Genomic DNA, 17,928 nt, shown 5'->3' on the forward strand with positions numbered 1-17,928 from the left:
TACCAGGAGAAATATAGAGTTTCACTCATTCGTTTTAACTTATAATTAAAGCACATACTTTATACATTTTATTATTATACAACTTAAATTTTTGTTAAATATAATTTTGTATTTTATAAACATTACCTAAACAAGGTTAATTTAATTTAATTTTTTTCTAAATTAATCTAAGCTATTAAGCGGATACATTTTTGAAAATATATTTACTGCATCATCATCTAAACTAATTTTTGCAGCAATATCACTTTCAACAGCTATAACCAACAAATCACTCAGCCGATCATTTCCCTCTGTCAATAGGTTGTACTTCATTTAAGGGAAGAAAAAAAAAACGTTCATTGGAAGCAGTTGCTACAGGCAAAGTTAAAAGAATATTTATAATTTTATAAGTTTCAGTAAAAGCCTTAGGAAGTTTATTTAAAATTTTAGAAATAGAAAAAAGATCATAAATTCCATCATCTCGTTCTTTATTAGAATAATTTAAGTTAATTAAGTTAATTAATTTAAGATTTTTTGCACATAAGAATTCAGTTTGAAGTATTAAATTATCAATATCAAAATAATTATAATGACAATTTTGAAATTGGCCTTTGGAAATTAAAATAATCAGGACTGAAAGATAAGAAAATATGACAAGTAAAAATGATTTCATTGCTAGAATTGCTGAAACGTTTATTGCTATTGTTTATTAATTGCTGAAGTTTATTCAAAAATCTAATATTATTATAAAATGGTCATATGTCTATTTATAGTTTATACTAATTGGCAATTACTAAATATTGTGACCATAAATAATTATCTAGTATGCAGTATTTTTAAAAAAATAAAAATACGCTTGATTTTTCACAAATAGCGGCTTATGGCTAAACGACAACAACCGGCCCTTTGGGATGCTTTTTAATCAGACAGAGGCAAATTCTCACCTTTCCACCCCCCAAATGACACCACTGCCTGAAAGTATACCTGTCAAGTATAAGGTTGCGTGTATAACTGCTTTATTGGTGTGTGACTTGTATGTACAAGAAATTATAACCGATTCTATACGACGTAAATTCTTCATATTATTGAGGAAAAGTATAGAATTAACGAAAATATGATACAATTACGTGGATTGTTTGATGTAATATAATATTTAATCGAATAAAACATATTATGCACTTTGTAACGGTCGTTACATAAAAAGTTGTACATTTTCAAATGATACAATGTACATCTGTATGGAAAAAAAAACAGAAAATTATTATTCGTTCGTAACTGCCAATTGTCTAAGTGACATTTTTCAAAAAAAAACAAGTATAAAGAAAGGTAAGGAAAAAAACGGTAAATGCTGTCGTCTCAACACGTTTGCCAATTTAAACGGCTTGGCCTCAAGATTAAAGGCGAACGGAACGATGTGCCAAAACTGATTGGATCCTCGACCGGATCGACCTCCATCGACTCGTACAATTGCCGTGGCCGCGTCAGGGTATTGTACTCGGATGGCGGCCGTAAGTCGAACGTCAACCCTTCTGGTAACCAATAAACGGACTCCATCCGGTCCGGTTCGTTCTCCAAGAGCGCAGACTGGCACAGCACATGTTATGTACTGTTGAATGTACTAGCGTTCCAAAAATATTGACCCATAGTCCAAATCGGATTTGTAGGCTGAGATGAATTATTACGAATAACTGAACGTGTCAAACTCGCAATGCGGTGAGACGAGATAATTCATCCGACAAAACTATATCAAATTCGAATCCCTATAGTTACCGAAGTTACCGTGTCGTAATGTACAAATCAACGTCATGATATTATCGTGTTAACGAATGTTTTTAGATTTTAAGTCAACAACACTTTACATCAATATTCCATTAGTTCTAAGAGAAAATATTATTTTTCAACACGATGGCGTTCCAGCTCATAACGCTCACACAATTCTGAAATATTTAATTGCACTGTTTCCAAATTGATGGCTAGGAACTTACGGACCCTATGAGAGCCTTACGGAATTTATGGGGTCAATTTAAAAAAATTGTGTATGCTGAACCTACTACAAACCTTCAAAATGTGATATATAAAATACCAGCAGCGCACAATGACTGGTGAACAATATATAGCTACAACAAATAAAGAATTTATGGTGCCTGCTGAACCATGCTATGTTCGTGGCAGAAAACAATTTGAACAATTTATTCGTTAAACTAATTAATAACTTAATAAGCGTACGACTTAAATAATAATTACATTTTTAATTAATTATAACTACATTTCAATAATAGACATCCATTAAATGCAACAAAATAAATAACGGAATTATTTACGTTTTTTTGTCTATAATAATTTTTTAACAAATTAAAGTGGAAATAAACATTAATTTAAATTATAATAACGTATAATACCTTTATAGAGGTGAAAATGTAAAACCTAAACAATCCTAGAATAATTATTTTTAGAAATAACTTTTTAAAAAACTGAATATATTAAACTGCTGTATCTTGGTAAATTTTAGGAAAGTTGGTTAAACTACCAAAATTCATTTAAAATTTGAGCAAAAAAATAATTAGTAAATAAAACAGGAGATTTTCATTTAAGAAAGAAAAGTTGTACTGCGCATGCAATACTTTAATTAAGAGTTATAAAAATGTGTATTTTTATGTAATTAAAACAAATACAGACAGAATTAAATTTGCGGAGCTCCACGCAAAGATAATGAGTGTTTCCAATTTGTGTTTACACACTGTATGTATTTATATATATTGCAAGGTGGATGGTTGTGAGGGTTGCCCCCTTTCGATATAAAAATTTCGTAAGAATAAATTATTTTACGTATCATAGCAGTAAATGGTACATACTTAAATGGTTATTGATTTACGATAACATTCTACTTACTCTCATGTGGTAACAATAATTTAAATTACATTTTTCTTTGTGCTGGAAAATAATTATAAAGTCTATAAAATACCAACGTTTACGTGACGTTTGGATCCTTATTTTTGGTGCGATTCATAATTTTATAAATTCAAATTTTACATCGTTGGTTGAAGAAAAAAAGTAATACTAATAGAAAAGTCACGTGCTCGGAAAAAGTAATAGCTTAAATAAAATTTTATTCTCTGGACTATCACTTTCATCGTATTAACTTTGCTATTATTCCACTGTAGCTTTTTTAAGTATATTTTGAACAACACATAATATATAAATACTATATTGTATACATTTGTACGTAATCCATTAATTAAATTACAACTGCATATAATATAATTTATTATTTTCATTTTCACTGTTTTCCAAAAAAAATTTCTGAAATCTCAAAGTTTAAGTATTTATTTTTTTTCGATCAATTTTATTTTATTTTTACTTTTAGCCACGAACTCGTATACTCAGCGGTCGTACGATACATTATTTGTTGTTTGATATGGATATCCGAAAGAGTACGAATCACAAGATCGATATTTTCGTGAGGTCTGATTTCAGCTATCCAAAGTTCTGTGCATCGGTGAAATTAGTTTCAAAAACGTCTTCATCACAGTTGCGATATAAAGAAAACTGTTATCGAAACAGTTCCAGACTAATAAAACAGTGGCATGAATTTTCACAGTGTTAATCGAAGTTACGGTGGACATTAACGTTTCGCAAAACGCTGTCGGTCTGTCGATTAGTACTCCGCATCGATCTGCAGCGGAATGTTCCGCGGACGGCGCACCGTAGCCTCTACTTTACACCGATGTTTACAATTTTTATTATTTCTCCTCACTCCTTCGTCTTATGTTTTTCGAATTCCAAACGAGCACGTCGACAGTGAAACCTTTGCTCGTTTCTGGATAGATACCACTCGTACACTTTGCGTACACGGGAGCGATTGTATAATATTATAATATGTGCGTGCGCGCACCGCTGCAGAGAAAAAAGAACTGCATGATAATAATAATAATAATAATAGTAACAACTGCGATATTATAATAATAGCGACATCATAATATTTAACAATAATTATACGAGACCGGGTCCGTAGGAAACGCTTGCGAGATAGACGGGAAGTGGGCTAACCCGGAGAAGGAGGTACATCAAAAAACGGTCAATTGGATGAACTGTTTTCGGTGTATGTACGTTCACGGGCACCGCGCGCTATAGGTGAACCGGTGATTTATACGGCAATGGGTTCATGATTGCCCATTAAATAACAGGGAATAACCGAATTGGTTCCCGTTTAAAAAAGGTATTTTATTAGGTATAGCCGAATTGGTTCCCGTTTGTGTACAGGTGAAATAGTGACAATTTTAATTTTTATTACAATTTACCTACACTATTAAAAATTAAAATCAAGGAGGATGTATATTCACCTTGATTAAAATCCAGTGGGCCAGTGCATAAAAAGCAAAAAACAAAATTTTAAAAGATATATGTAGGGTTGCTGTTCGGATCATGTTTTAATCATGAATGTCAGGTCTATGCGGGCCCGTATTTAGGGATTGGCACGGGTAGGCATATGCCCGGGGGCGTCAAGTATCAGGGGTGGCAAAATATTTTATAAAAATTAATTTTAAAAATGATGTACTCATATCTAATGAAAAAAATAAAATAATATGTTTTATTATGTTAAAATTTCTAAAATTAAAAAAAATTGTAATTTTATTATATTATAATTTGATAATTAAAAAAAAGGAAATTTAATGTTTTATTATGTTATAATTTGTTTAATTTGTTAGTCAAAAAAGTTATTAAACGATTTCCATTTATAAGTTATTTTAATATTAAAGAATCTTGATTATGGACGAAATAATAAGTGATATGTTATTATTATTTATTTTTGGAGGTGGGCATAAATTATATGCCCGGGGCATAGGCGAATATCAGGAGGGGCTTGGGGGACTTTGGGGGGCTTAGACCCTCCAAATATTTTAATAGTCCCCCCCAAAATCGAAACTTTGTTAGAAATTTAATTCGTTGTTTTTATAATTTATTTATAATTATCTGTTCATTTTTTTTTGAAAATCGTAAAATAAGAAATAATAAAAAACTATTTACAATAGCATTAACAATACCAATTACATAGTTTGACTACTTGTGAAAAAAGTTTCAGTGCAATGAAAAAAATAAAAACTTGGTTAAGGACATTGTTGGTTCAAGATAGGTTCAACAATCTTTCAATATTATACATTGAAAAAGATATAACGAAAGATATAAAAAGCGATGATATTTTGAGTATCTTTGCTAATACAAATAGTTATTTGTCATTAAAATAAAATATTAATTATTTTTAAATATACGTTATTTAGTGTTTTTTTAATACAATTTAAACATATCTATATTTTTAATGGTGATAAGTTTTACTTGTGTATGGGAAGGGGGGTGTGGGGGCGAAGCCCCTGCGAGTTATTTCACATGGAATTATTAGAGCCTCCCCCAAAAATTCAACCAAATATCCGCTTATGGCCTGGGGGCGCTAAATTTTTAAATACGTGCCTCCATATTTTTAAAATTCTAAGATGTATCATTAGCAAAATCTAAAATACCAACTATTTTAACTGTGTTACTCATTACTGTTAACGTTTGAATGGGCAGTTTGACAAAATCCTTAAGTGTGCATTACGAAAAATGATATATTTTAGCCTTTGTACCAAATTGTTATAACTGGTAACTAGTGGCGTCGAATTACAAAAATGCAGTATGGCGAATATCAGATTTTTATAGTACTTATCCACCTACCAATTTGTGTAAACGGTGGAGGGGGGCTGAAACCCTACCATAATATTGTATTCAAAATTTATATTAATACATAAACTAACTACATTAAATATACAACTAAATACACTAACTATATCTATTTTCATATTGTGACAGCAATAATTTATGATATAGCCGATATAAGTGTTCACTTTATATATTAATATTTATTTTTAAGTCTCCCTCCTCACCAATAAGTCCTATGTCCACTACTATTATTTATATTAATATTAAAATATATCACGTTCATAATTAAGGGAATTTGTAGGAAATTGATTTGTTGGGAAATTATAGGCAATGTAATAGGCATTATTACGCATTTATGCAGTAAGGCAAATTATTTACCCAGCACCCAATGGGTTACCTAACTACAGTACCCACCCACCACATAATTCATTATGGCAGTCACTATAGTTGGATATAGGGATCGGCGCTACTGAATGTAACTTATTATGGTTATTGCCAGAGTATGAAGAATATATATATATATATATATATATATCATAATTTTACCAAATGTACGTAGAAATTCTTTATCCTAAGTATCGACGCGAAAACATTCAAGTTTTTATATTCTATTTGTTATCTAAGAATCAATTAAATTCTTATTAAATGTGTTAACTGATTATATATTGTTGAGAAATTATTAAAAATATAATTCGTTTTATCGATGCATTTAAATAACCTTGATTGGTTGAAGTTTGAAAAACTATATTTACCAAATTTTACAAACTTGGAGTATATTTTTTATCACAGTTTATTGTGTATTATGTTGATAGCTAAATTGACAAAGCCACTTGCAATACTACTACATTGTCCACATAGGTGTTGACATTTAATTTAATTGCCGTTTATATATGATAATACCTACGTTTTAATAAGTTTGATAAGTTTTCCGATTTTATAAATTCTTTTGATGTGTATTTCGAGGACGATGTACTAATCGCCACATGTGCTGTTATTAGGATTGATATTATTACCTATATTATCGAGGGCACGGAAAAAAATTCGCGAACGGAGAAAACGACGAATTCGAGTACGCCAAAATCTTCGAAATAGAAAATTATATGTAACAAGGATTTAATATTGAAAGATTTGAACGAATTAAATCTCAAATACAGATTTGGATGTGTGAGAATTTCAAATGTATACAACAGACCAGTGGCGTAGCTAGGATTTTCTGAAGGGGGGGTGTTAATTATAGTTATTAAATATTATATATAATACGTACGAACTAAAACTTTTATTTTAATTAATTAATATGCATACATAATGTCTGTAATAGAGATGTAATGTATATTCGAATTCGGATAGCTTTACCAAAAATTATTCGAATATTTGACTATTCGAATATCAGTATTCGATGCTACAATACCTATTATTATCAAACGTTTTGTGTTGCACGAAAACGTAAACGAATAATTTTCATCACGTATTATCGCAATCGCGATAATGTTAACCTGTATATATGTAATTAGTATTGTGCATCATTTTATATTTCATATTGTGTTATCGATTTACCTATATTCCTATAATAATGTAATATATGATACGGCTCAAGGGGGATGTCATATCTACCAAACACCCCCCCTGTATACGCCACTGCAACAGACCTTTTGCATTGTTCAAAAATTGTCTTTATTCTTTTTACTAGGTACATAGAATTATAGGGAAAATTAATGACATCCATCCAATGCAGAGGACAAAAGGGAAATCATAGACCCATTAGGTCTATGAGGGAAATCACTCGTAATAGCAGTGGTATTGTATATTTATTCTATGAATTTGTGGGTTTTACACCATCATTACCATTATCGTTATATATTATCATTGATTATAAATAGTATTATAATTAGTATTTATAATCAATGATATTATGCACGTATAGGCAGAACAGAGTCAATAATTATTCGTAGTCCGGTAGTCGTTCGCGTGATAATGAATTTTATGCGCTTATCAGTTATCACGCGCACGACATAGCAACAACAATAACGTATATAGTAATAACCATGATATAATAAACTAAAAGTTTATTATATCATGGTAATAATAATAATAAAAGTAATGCGCGTGTTGAATCATTGATCATGTATATCGCCGAGTGAAATTGTACTGAAACATTACAATGAATTGGATGTGACGGGATGGGAATTATACGTAACGTATGCTAATATACGCTTAATAATAACAGTATTGCAATGCCGTCAACCGGAGTTTCATAAAGTATAAAACAATCGACCGGCGCCGCACTTATCACGTCTACGAACCACGACAAAGAGTATTGATAATATCAATTAAACCCTAGAAAAACGATGTAATTCTCCGTGACGTTGGTTCTTCGCGCGATTATCCATCATTCATATTATAATTAAATTTCGTCTGCGATGTTAATCGTTATGTCATGTTCCCGTCGGATTCGGCCAAGCACGGACGTCAAATGTTGATCCGCATTAATGTTTTCCTGGCATTGCTTCTGGGCAGCGGACTACTCTCGTTGGGTGAGTTCAAATATCTCACGTTGAATTTGTTTTTCCGATAGCAACAGTTCGAGGGGAAAATGTTTCCGTTTACGTGATTGATGGATTAGAAACCGGTTTTTAAACGTGGTTTCCTGTTGGCGAATGACATGATAAACGATAGGATATGTTTTATGCTATTATTTGAAAATTAAAAATTTAAGAAATTATTTATAATTATTATTATTTATATAATAATTATACTTAAATATATTTTGTATGTTGTGGTATGCAAACAATTTACCAGGGGAGGATTTAGCATTGATTTATTCTTGACAAATTTTGGGTTATTATAAAGATTATATCTGATTAAATTTGTGAAGTGTATTTTTTATTCTAGAATTTGTAAAAGTATAACTATATAGCAATATATCTATAACTTTTTTCCAGCATTCATTTATTAAGACTCAAGTATAACTTGATCATTGCAGTTGTATCTGTAAGTTGAACTTCATATAATTTTATTTTTCAGGAATCATCTATGGCTTAGTAGTATCAAATAATAATGCCCTCAAACATGAGTTTACAAAAAAAGAATTTCAATTTTCTGGAACTACTGACTCTGAACTCAATATGGATCTTGTTTATAAACTAAAGAAAGAACTTGCTTCGGCAAACGATAAAATAGAACAACTTGAAAATAAGATGCAAGGGTTTGAAGAACGTATCAAAAAGCCTTATCCAAATGTCAAATATTTAAACTATCGTACAAAAAAACGCATTTTGGTAAAAAAAATTTTATTTTTACATTATTATTTATTAAACTTCTTATTATTAGTTAAAATAATCAATTTTTCCCTTGCTAATTGTTCTCAATTATAGCTCTGTAAAACAATTTACATAATAAACTTATATGTATTTCAAGTGCATACACAAAAAAATATTTTAAGGAAAGTTTTAGGTTATATATTTTTATACTTGTATGATCTATAAAATATATTTAATAATTTTCTTGAATTTTGAGGAAGTTTGAATTCCTAACCCTCCTCCCATTGTGTACGTGTCTGATGTATGTACCTATATAATTGTAAATCCTAAATTCTTAAAATGCATTCAAAATATGGGTTTGTAAACATAATTGCAGACAATAATATATCAGTAAGATAAAAATATTGTTAGCTAGCATATAGTCTAACTATTAGTAAATAATAATTAATTAAATTTTTTTTTTTTATTGAAACTTTTTAGGTATACAATTTATTTCAACATTTACAGAATAAAATTGGTGTAAGCTTGAACATTAAGACATACATTTCATTTAAAATAATTTAGATATAATTAAACGGTTAAACCAGTCTCACGGATAAATGATAATAATCGGATTATAACAAATTCAGAATTGGAATTATGAATAGAAGATAGAGTTAGTTGGATATTTTGAGATTTTAAAAAATTAAAAAGAGTTAAACGATTAGAGGATAAAGATGGGCAGCTATAGATAATATGAGAAAGGTCCCAAATAATCTCTTCAGAGTGTTTATAACAGTAAGGGGAATCGTTTAGAGAAAAAGTTTGTAGGAATGAGAAGGAAGTAGATAATGACCGACCCGTAAATGGCTAAATTGTATAATCGAGTTTCTGGATAAAGTTTTTTTTAAGATGATGGGAACAGCTCTTTCATATTTTGAGGCAAAATTAGTTGGAAGACCATTCCAATAGGATGACCAAAGATGATTGATATGTTGTCGCAGAATTGAGATGAAGTCAGAAGAAGGGATTTTACAAGGCGTGGGCAGATAGATGGAAGAAGTGGACCTTGCTAGGTTGTCTGCAATCTCGTTACCGAGAATACCAGCGTGGCTGGGAGACCAAAAAAATTTAATAGTAAAGTTAGCTTCATTGAGGAAGAAAAGAATATTTTTTATGCTGAGAATAAGAGGAAAAAAGCAGGGATTGAAAGGATAAAATTTAATTTTTTAATTTATGTTATAATATAGTCAAAATTCAAACCAATACTTTCAAAATTTAAGATTAAAAGAATTTGCCTTGATATAAAACTGACTTGCCTTAATATAATTTGATATTATTTATATACACATTTATGCAAAAATAGTCAATTTCATGCCAAAATATTCTTGAAAGTACAACAAATAAATAAATAGTATCAATATAATAATTATTTTTCAATTTCCATATGCAATTTTAAATTTGAATAATTTCAAAAGTATTGGTCTAAATGTTAATTGTTACTTAAAAAAAAAAATCAGTCTATATATAAAAATATTTCTGAACTTTTTATAATATTCTTTTGTATTGCTTTTATATTTATATCAAATACTAAATATACATACATATATAGGTAATTTATTTAATACTAAAATCAATTATATGTTTAAAATTATTTAGTCATTATGAATTAGATTATATTAATTACTCAATGTTCTGAAATCCTTTAAGTTTGAAGGTAATTTAAGATCATTTAACAAAATAATTATACAAACCATAATATTAGTAATAGTTAATTCAAGAGTAAATTTATATATTAAAGTAGAAACTCTAATGGTGGCTGACCCCAAATAGTTGAGAGAAAGGGGAAGGGGAAGGAGAAGAAGAAAGTATAAAATATAATAAGTTAATATAGATGGTGAAATTAAGTTTTAATATTCAAAATTAATTTATTCAAGTGACAATAACAGTTGTACATAGTTTATTTACCTTACAGGTTACAGGTGGTGCTGGCTTTGTTGGATCTCATCTGGTTGACAAATTAATGAAAGCTGGCCATGACATTACTGTAGTTGATAATTTTTTTACTGGAGTCAAAGCAAATGTTGAACAATGGATTGGCCATGCCAATTTTGAACTAATACATCAAGATATAGTCAATCCTCTGTTTGTAGAAGTTGATGAAATTTATCATTTAGCTTCACCTGCATCACCCCCGCATTACATGTTTAATCCAGTCAAAACTATTAAGACTAATACAATTGGAACAATCAATATGTTAGGTTTGTAAAATAATATTTTTTACTCTAAAAAAATTTAACATTTATTTATAAAAATAAAACAATTCTTTCTGTTTTTAAACTGTATACCTATAAGAATTTATATACTTACAGTGATTAGTCTTTGTTAAACATTCTCTTATTTTGAATAATTGATAAATTCAATAATAAAATATACTTTTAAGTCAATCATTTTTTTGGTTATTAAACTTTTTTAGTATATCCATAAAGTCAATAAGATAATTGACTCATTGTATATTAATACAAGTACTTTTGAAAAACGTATCAAGCAATTAATTAAGAAAACACATATCCTGCTGTTTTTCATTAAACTGATTTACTATCAATAGTTCAATAGTAATAATAATTTGTCTTTGAGCATGGATATTTTTACCTCCTTATTTCTTTTTTTTTAATTTTGTATATAAACCTTTATGAAGACATTTATTTTTATATAAAAAAAAATCCCTTATCCCTTATTCATTATAGAACCATTTATTTCTATGAATATACTAGATAATAGATTTGTTTATAAATGTATTTTGTCTTAACTTACATGATAATACATTTATAGGATTAGCAAAGAGAGTGGGTGCTAAAGTCTTGATTGCTAGCACTTCTGAAGTTTATGGTGATCCTGAAGTACATCCACAACCAGAAACATATTGGGGACATGTGAATCCAATTGGTAAAATAAGTGTTTATGAAATTTATTATTTTTAATAATTTAATGTTATCTGATTTAGGTCCACGGGCATGTTATGATGAAGGAAAAAGAGTTTCAGAAACATTGAGTTATGCCTATGCTAAGCATGAGAAAGTATCTGTGCGTGTTGCCAGAATATTTAATACGCACGGGCCCCGAATGCATATGAATGATGGTCGTGTAGTGTCTAACTTTATAGTACAAGCTCTTCGAAATGAACCAATTACAGTAAATATATATATATATTTTATAGTAAATTAAAATTAAGAACATTATATCTTATAGGTATATGGTAGAGGTAATCAAACTCGTTCATTTCAATATGTATCTGACTTAGTAGATGGATTAATTGCATTAATGGATTCTAATTATACACAACCAGTTAATCTTGGCAATCCAACTGAACATACAATAAATGGTAAGTTTTAGTATTTATTATTATTCCGTGTAAAATATAATGGCATTTTTAATTAAAGATGAATGTGTTAAAATGTAAGTTTTAGGGGATGTAGAAAATTGAGATGAGTGGAGGTTTAGGACAAAGGTGGCCAATCCCTAATAGTTGGGAGAAAGGTGAAGGAGAAGAAATTGAATGTATTAAAGCTTATCTAAATAATATTGTACTTTTAATGTTGCATTAATATAATGAAAATACTTAAAACATTTATAAAATTTTAATTTAATATATTTTGAAGTACAATATAATGTTGATTTATTAATTATTTATATTATTATTTATATTCATTAATTATTATTTTTTTATTTTTTTTTTCAGCACATGGTATTATTTAATATAATTTGTATATTCTTTTTACTGGCTAAATGAGTATCACTGAATATATTCTTATGTAAATTCAAACCTATTAAAAAAAAAAAAAAAAAAAAAAATTAAAAACTATATAAATTATTTTGCTTTAAATTAATAAATAAATAAATATAATAATGTAAATTATGTCTAAACATATAAATTTATATTCAATTAAAGAATTAATTAATTAATACTTTTTAATTAGTTGTTAAAAAAAGAACAAAATTGTTTGACCTTCATGATTAACACAGTAAATACAACAAGAAATTAATCTTCTCATGAACTGTGTATGTGCATTGCATATATATATATATATATATATATACATACATAAAATACTATTAACAATCATCATTAATTATAATTTGAATGTATAAACACCATAAAGTATTTTTATCTTATAGCCTAACAGTATTTTTGATAGGTTTTTTACTTTAATTAAATGACACTTAATAACATTTCCTCTTTAGATTATGTCATCAGTATTATGCTATTATTTTAACTTATTATTAACAATTAATTTAATTTTTTTGCAGAATTTGCGGCAATAATTAAAGGTTTGGTTGGTGGAAAAAGTACTGTAATTACAAGTTCTGCTGTTGAAGATGATCCACAAAGAAGAAAACCAGACATTACAAGAGCAATGACATACCTTAATTGGAAACCTAAGGTATATGGTGTTATATTATGGATTTATTTTGGTAGAAAAAATTTAAATTAAGAATAAATAGCACAACATTTATTATGAGGTATTATATAGTATTTCTAATTCAAATTGATATTGATATTTTATTTTCCTTTGTAATAATTTCAAAATATTTATAAAGTTCAAAAATATTATTAAAATGTTCAGAAGGTTGATCATTGTATCAATATAAAATAAGAGTGTAAGATATTTTATAAATTGTGCATCATATATAATAATTAAAAATATTTTAAAATTCCTAATTCCTGTTAATTATTTTCCTATTCAGTAATATACTTATTCTCGTTCTTGACTTGTACTATAAAATATATTAAAAATTATTTTAAAAAACCCTTTTAATTATTTGTATTTAATACATCTAATTTCCATACTTTTTTTGTAAATTGTAAAAAAAAGTAAGCATATAATACAAATAATCCAAGTATTAGATAAATAAGGTTGAAAAATACTTTTACTTATTATTATTATTAATTTTATTTAAATAACTTTATATATATTATACGAGGCAACAGCACATTAGTATAGCGCAAAGTGGATATTCAATAAAATAAAATAACAATAACAAAATATAACATAAAAATATACATAAATCTTGGAAAATACTTAATTTAATTACTATTTGTAGATTATTTGTTATAGAGTAAAAACATGTATGTAGTATAATAATTTTGAATTTTTTAAAAAATTAATTTTAAATATTAATTTTTTTAAATTTTTTTTTGCAGGTAGGCCTCAAAGAAGGTTTAAAAATGACAATAAATTACTTCAAGCAAGAATTAAGGAAATCACAAAAAACTGCTTGATATGTAATTATTTAGCATATATATATATATATATATGTGTGTATAGATTATTATTTAACTATTTTTACTTTATATTGTTGACATTTTTTTAAATCGATGAACCTTGATTTGGAGTTAATACTATGAGTATTAAGTATATTAATATGAGAATTATTTTATTTTTATTCACCTAGATTTTTTTTTTTTAACTTCTGTGATATCTATAGTTATTATGTTATTAACCATTTTATCTTTTGTTGCAATTGTTAATTAAATATGTTGAATAAAACAAATATATTTTTAGTTGAATTTTTTTTTTTATGTAATCAATATTTTTTATGTATTTATACTTTAAATTGTCTACTATTATTACTTAGATTTTTTCCAAATATTACAATAACTAAAAATATTTACAGCAACTACAAAAAACACTTTTAACTAATTCTAAATTAAATTTGTAACTTATGCATGAATCTTTAATTTTATAGTATAAAATGTGTAAGATATTTTTTACTTAAATTTATTATAATTAGATTTAAATTTCTGATTTTGAGTCTAAAAAATTCTTTTAACTATTTGGCTGTTATCTTCAATATGATTCTCAAAAAAGCCATACTTTTTTTTATTTCATATAATCTACTCCTTTTAATAGCTGAAATATATCTTTATATTGATGAAATAGTTTACTATCAATTAAATCAAATAAAAGTAGTATTCTAGTGATTTTTTTTTATCATAAAATTAATTTTTAGTGTACCTTTATACATTTATCCTCTACATTGTAGGGTCTATAGCAGTTTTTCTTAAACTTTTTGAGATCACTGAACACCAAATAATAATTTTGTGGACTCCTGTGAAAAATATCTTCAAAAAAGGAAGATACCAACATGGATATTAATGGTAATATTAACAGTAAGTACATTAAAATACTAAGTACCATAAAATGCAATTTAAATATTTATTCTTAGTATATAGTATTCATAGTACCAAAATGTTCATTCAAAAAGTAAAATTATATCCGATTTCGATAATTGAGGAAATAATAATAAAATTAGTGGATGAATCTTAATGGGATAAATAAACTTGAATGTGTATTTATCAATAGGTATCCAGGTGCGTATTTTAGGGGGTCGAAGGGGGCGATTGTCCCCCCTGAATCCGTATTTAAGGGATCGATCATATGTGAGATACGCATTTCAAATTTTTTTTAATGTGGATCATTTTATAACGATACTTAGTGTCAATACTTAGTGAAAAATCAAATAAAACACAAGCGTAACTTTCAAAACACAAACAAGTATTAAAAAAAGAACTACACAAAAGTCCATTTTAAGTGGATCCGGCATTAGATTAAAAAAAAAAACACAAATAATAAGGATTCACCAATATTACCAACATTTTTAACTGTAAATTTTGAGTCTGAATTAAAGAAAAAATTTTAGTGGCTCCTCCCCCCTTGAAGTAATAAAGTAAGTCTTAATGCGCCCCTATAGGTAAGTATATGAAGTAAGTATTGTTAATGAAAGTATTAAGTATCGATAACTTATAGTGATTAAATTCGCGCAGATGCATTCATCAGTTTTAAATGTGATAAGAAGTCATTGGTACATAAATAGTTAAATCATTCATTACGTTAATTATTAAGCTCTTGTTTATTTTTAAATTTGAAATTTTGAAATTATAAAATGGAATTTCAAAAGCAATATTGATTATTGAAAAATATACAAACAATATCTATTGCTTTGGAACATACATCAAAAGAACTATTTTAACATAAGATAAAAAAAATTAGATGTTTAAAAAGTTGTATGCAGATCTCAAGAATGAAGGGTTGTTAATGGGAATATAATATATTCAGCGATTTTGCAAGCCATATCGAGTATATAAAGCAATTTTACTTGCCGAAGTGTAAAATAGCTAGAAGTAGCCCAGTAGTCTACATTATTCGCCGGTGGGCAGCGGTGTTCAATACGTGGCGATTAAACGACTAGGCCTATTACGTTAAGCGAGTAAATTTGCTCAGTGCAATCGAGGCTTTAGTCAATTTCAACAAATTTCGACTTAGACTTGCTTGCAGTGACTGCTGAGCTCCCACGTAGAGAAAGCAGGGGCGCCATTTAGGGGGGGAGCAGTGTGTGCACTCGCACACCCTGAATTTTTTTCATCTTTAATTATTGGCCTAGGCGTCACTGATACATGGCCTTACCACTTTGACTTTCAGTTTTCCAATCTTTAATGTTGTGCATGCACCGCGGCTGATCAGTAATCACTGCTAATCATAAATGTTGGCCTGGTGGTGGGAAAAAATTGGCTTCTTTAATTCCTTGAACACCCTTAAAAAAAACTGAAATGGCGCCCCTGAAAGAAAAAACAGGAAGTAGATCACTTCACGTCTTTTAGCTCTTCACCTAGTATTTATACTGCACTGCGAGGCGTCGAGTTCTCTTTAACACAATGCACAGCAGGCCCGTAGCCAGACCAAATCATCTGGGAGGGGGGGGGCAAACCAATTTTTAGAGGAGGCATTATAATAGCTGTTCCAAAGAAAGAGGAGTAAATATGACGAGTGCGTTAGGGCGTAAACGTATTATGAATTTAGGGGGCGTCATACTAGTTAATGATTATATGAAAAACTAGATTTTTTATATTCGATAGGTAAGCATTACTCTTTCTTTTATACTGAAATATCCGAGTACCAAGAAAATTGAACAATACATATTATAAAATATGAAAATATGTAAATGTGTTACACACCTACACGTATAAATATTACCGTGGGATAAAATAATATTGATAAATTAACAATGGTAATTGATGATCTCAAATTATGATTTTGTAAGTATTTTATAGGTAGTTAAGTACCAAGTAGGTACCATAGTACGTTGACTTGACTTTATATTATGATGAATATTAACTGTGAATCATAATTATCAGGATTCAGATTTAATATGATTGATAAGTGACGAAATACGTACTAAAATATAACCAAAAACACCTTATTCATATGTTAAACACGATTTTTTTTCCATAAGCCACATTTAATTTTCAAATTGATTTTTTTTAAACATTTTGAGAGTTTCCCAGAACACGGTTCAAGAAACGACCTACACTCAGAAATCGGCGCCACTGATTTTTCGAAAATGCACGTTGTCGGCACTATTACAACATTGTAGGTTATTATGAATTATGTAACGGAATAACGAAAAATATTCTTCTTATCTACAGGTCAGATAAGCAAAGATAAGAGACGCTGCTACAATACCTGTTTGCTTCTCATATATACAACGTTCTGCGGTCGATTCTCGAACAGCAAATATTGATTACTAAATTGTTAGATTCCGAAACGTCACACGTCTCGTACCTCTTCGATTTCGTTTCGCGGTGTCAGTAGGAGCAACAGCAACAATAGCAACGGCGATGCCGGCCAAGCTAGCAATAGTGACGGGCAGTAACAAGGGCATCGGTTACGCGGTGGTCAAAGCGCTGTGCGAGAAGTTCGATGGCGACGTGTACCTGACGGCCCGGGACACGGAAAGGGGCCGGATGGCGGTGGAGAGCTTGAACCGACTGGGGCTGAAGCCCAAGTTCCATCAGTTGGACATCACGGACGATGGGAGTCTGGCCGAATTCAAGGGTTTCGTGAGGGACAACTACGCGGGCATCGACGTGCTGGTCAACAACGCCGCCATCGCGTTCAAGATGGACGCGACGGAACCGTTTGCTGTGCAAGCGGACGAGACGATGCGCGTCAACTACTTCGCG

General features: G+C 29.0%; 2 protein-coding genes across 2 annotated transcripts; both read left to right on the forward strand.

Moving 5' to 3' along the window:
* Positions 1 to 8,104: 8,104 nt before the first annotated feature.
* Positions 8,105 to 14,349, forward strand: LOC112690612 (UDP-glucuronic acid decarboxylase 1). The gene is made up of 8 exons (XM_025564660.1): positions 8,105 to 8,201; positions 8,692 to 8,945; positions 10,882 to 11,167; positions 11,739 to 11,852; positions 11,911 to 12,098; positions 12,156 to 12,288; positions 13,215 to 13,348; positions 14,110 to 14,349. The coding sequence occupies exons 1-8, from the start codon at positions 8,105 to 8,107 to the stop codon at positions 14,185 to 14,187; spliced, it is 1,284 nt and encodes a 427-aa protein (XP_025420445.1). The 3' UTR covers positions 14,188 to 14,349.
* Positions 14,350 to 17,397: 3,048 nt separating this feature from the next.
* On the forward strand, positions 17,398 to 17,925 carry LOC112690609 (carbonyl reductase [NADPH] 3-like; the record flags this gene model as incomplete). Its single annotated transcript, XM_025564651.1, has 1 exon — positions 17,398 to 17,925. A coding segment is annotated over exon 1 (342 nt), but the record flags the coding sequence as incomplete, so codon positions are not given.
* Positions 17,926 to 17,928: the final 3 nt, after the last annotated feature.

This window comes from Sipha flava, unplaced genomic scaffold (genome assembly GCF_003268045.1).
Source record: "Sipha flava isolate LNK unplaced genomic scaffold, YSA_version1 51137_pilon_pilon, whole genome shotgun sequence".
In the NCBI taxonomy this organism is placed as follows: domain Eukaryota; kingdom Metazoa; phylum Arthropoda; class Insecta; order Hemiptera; family Aphididae; genus Sipha; species Sipha flava.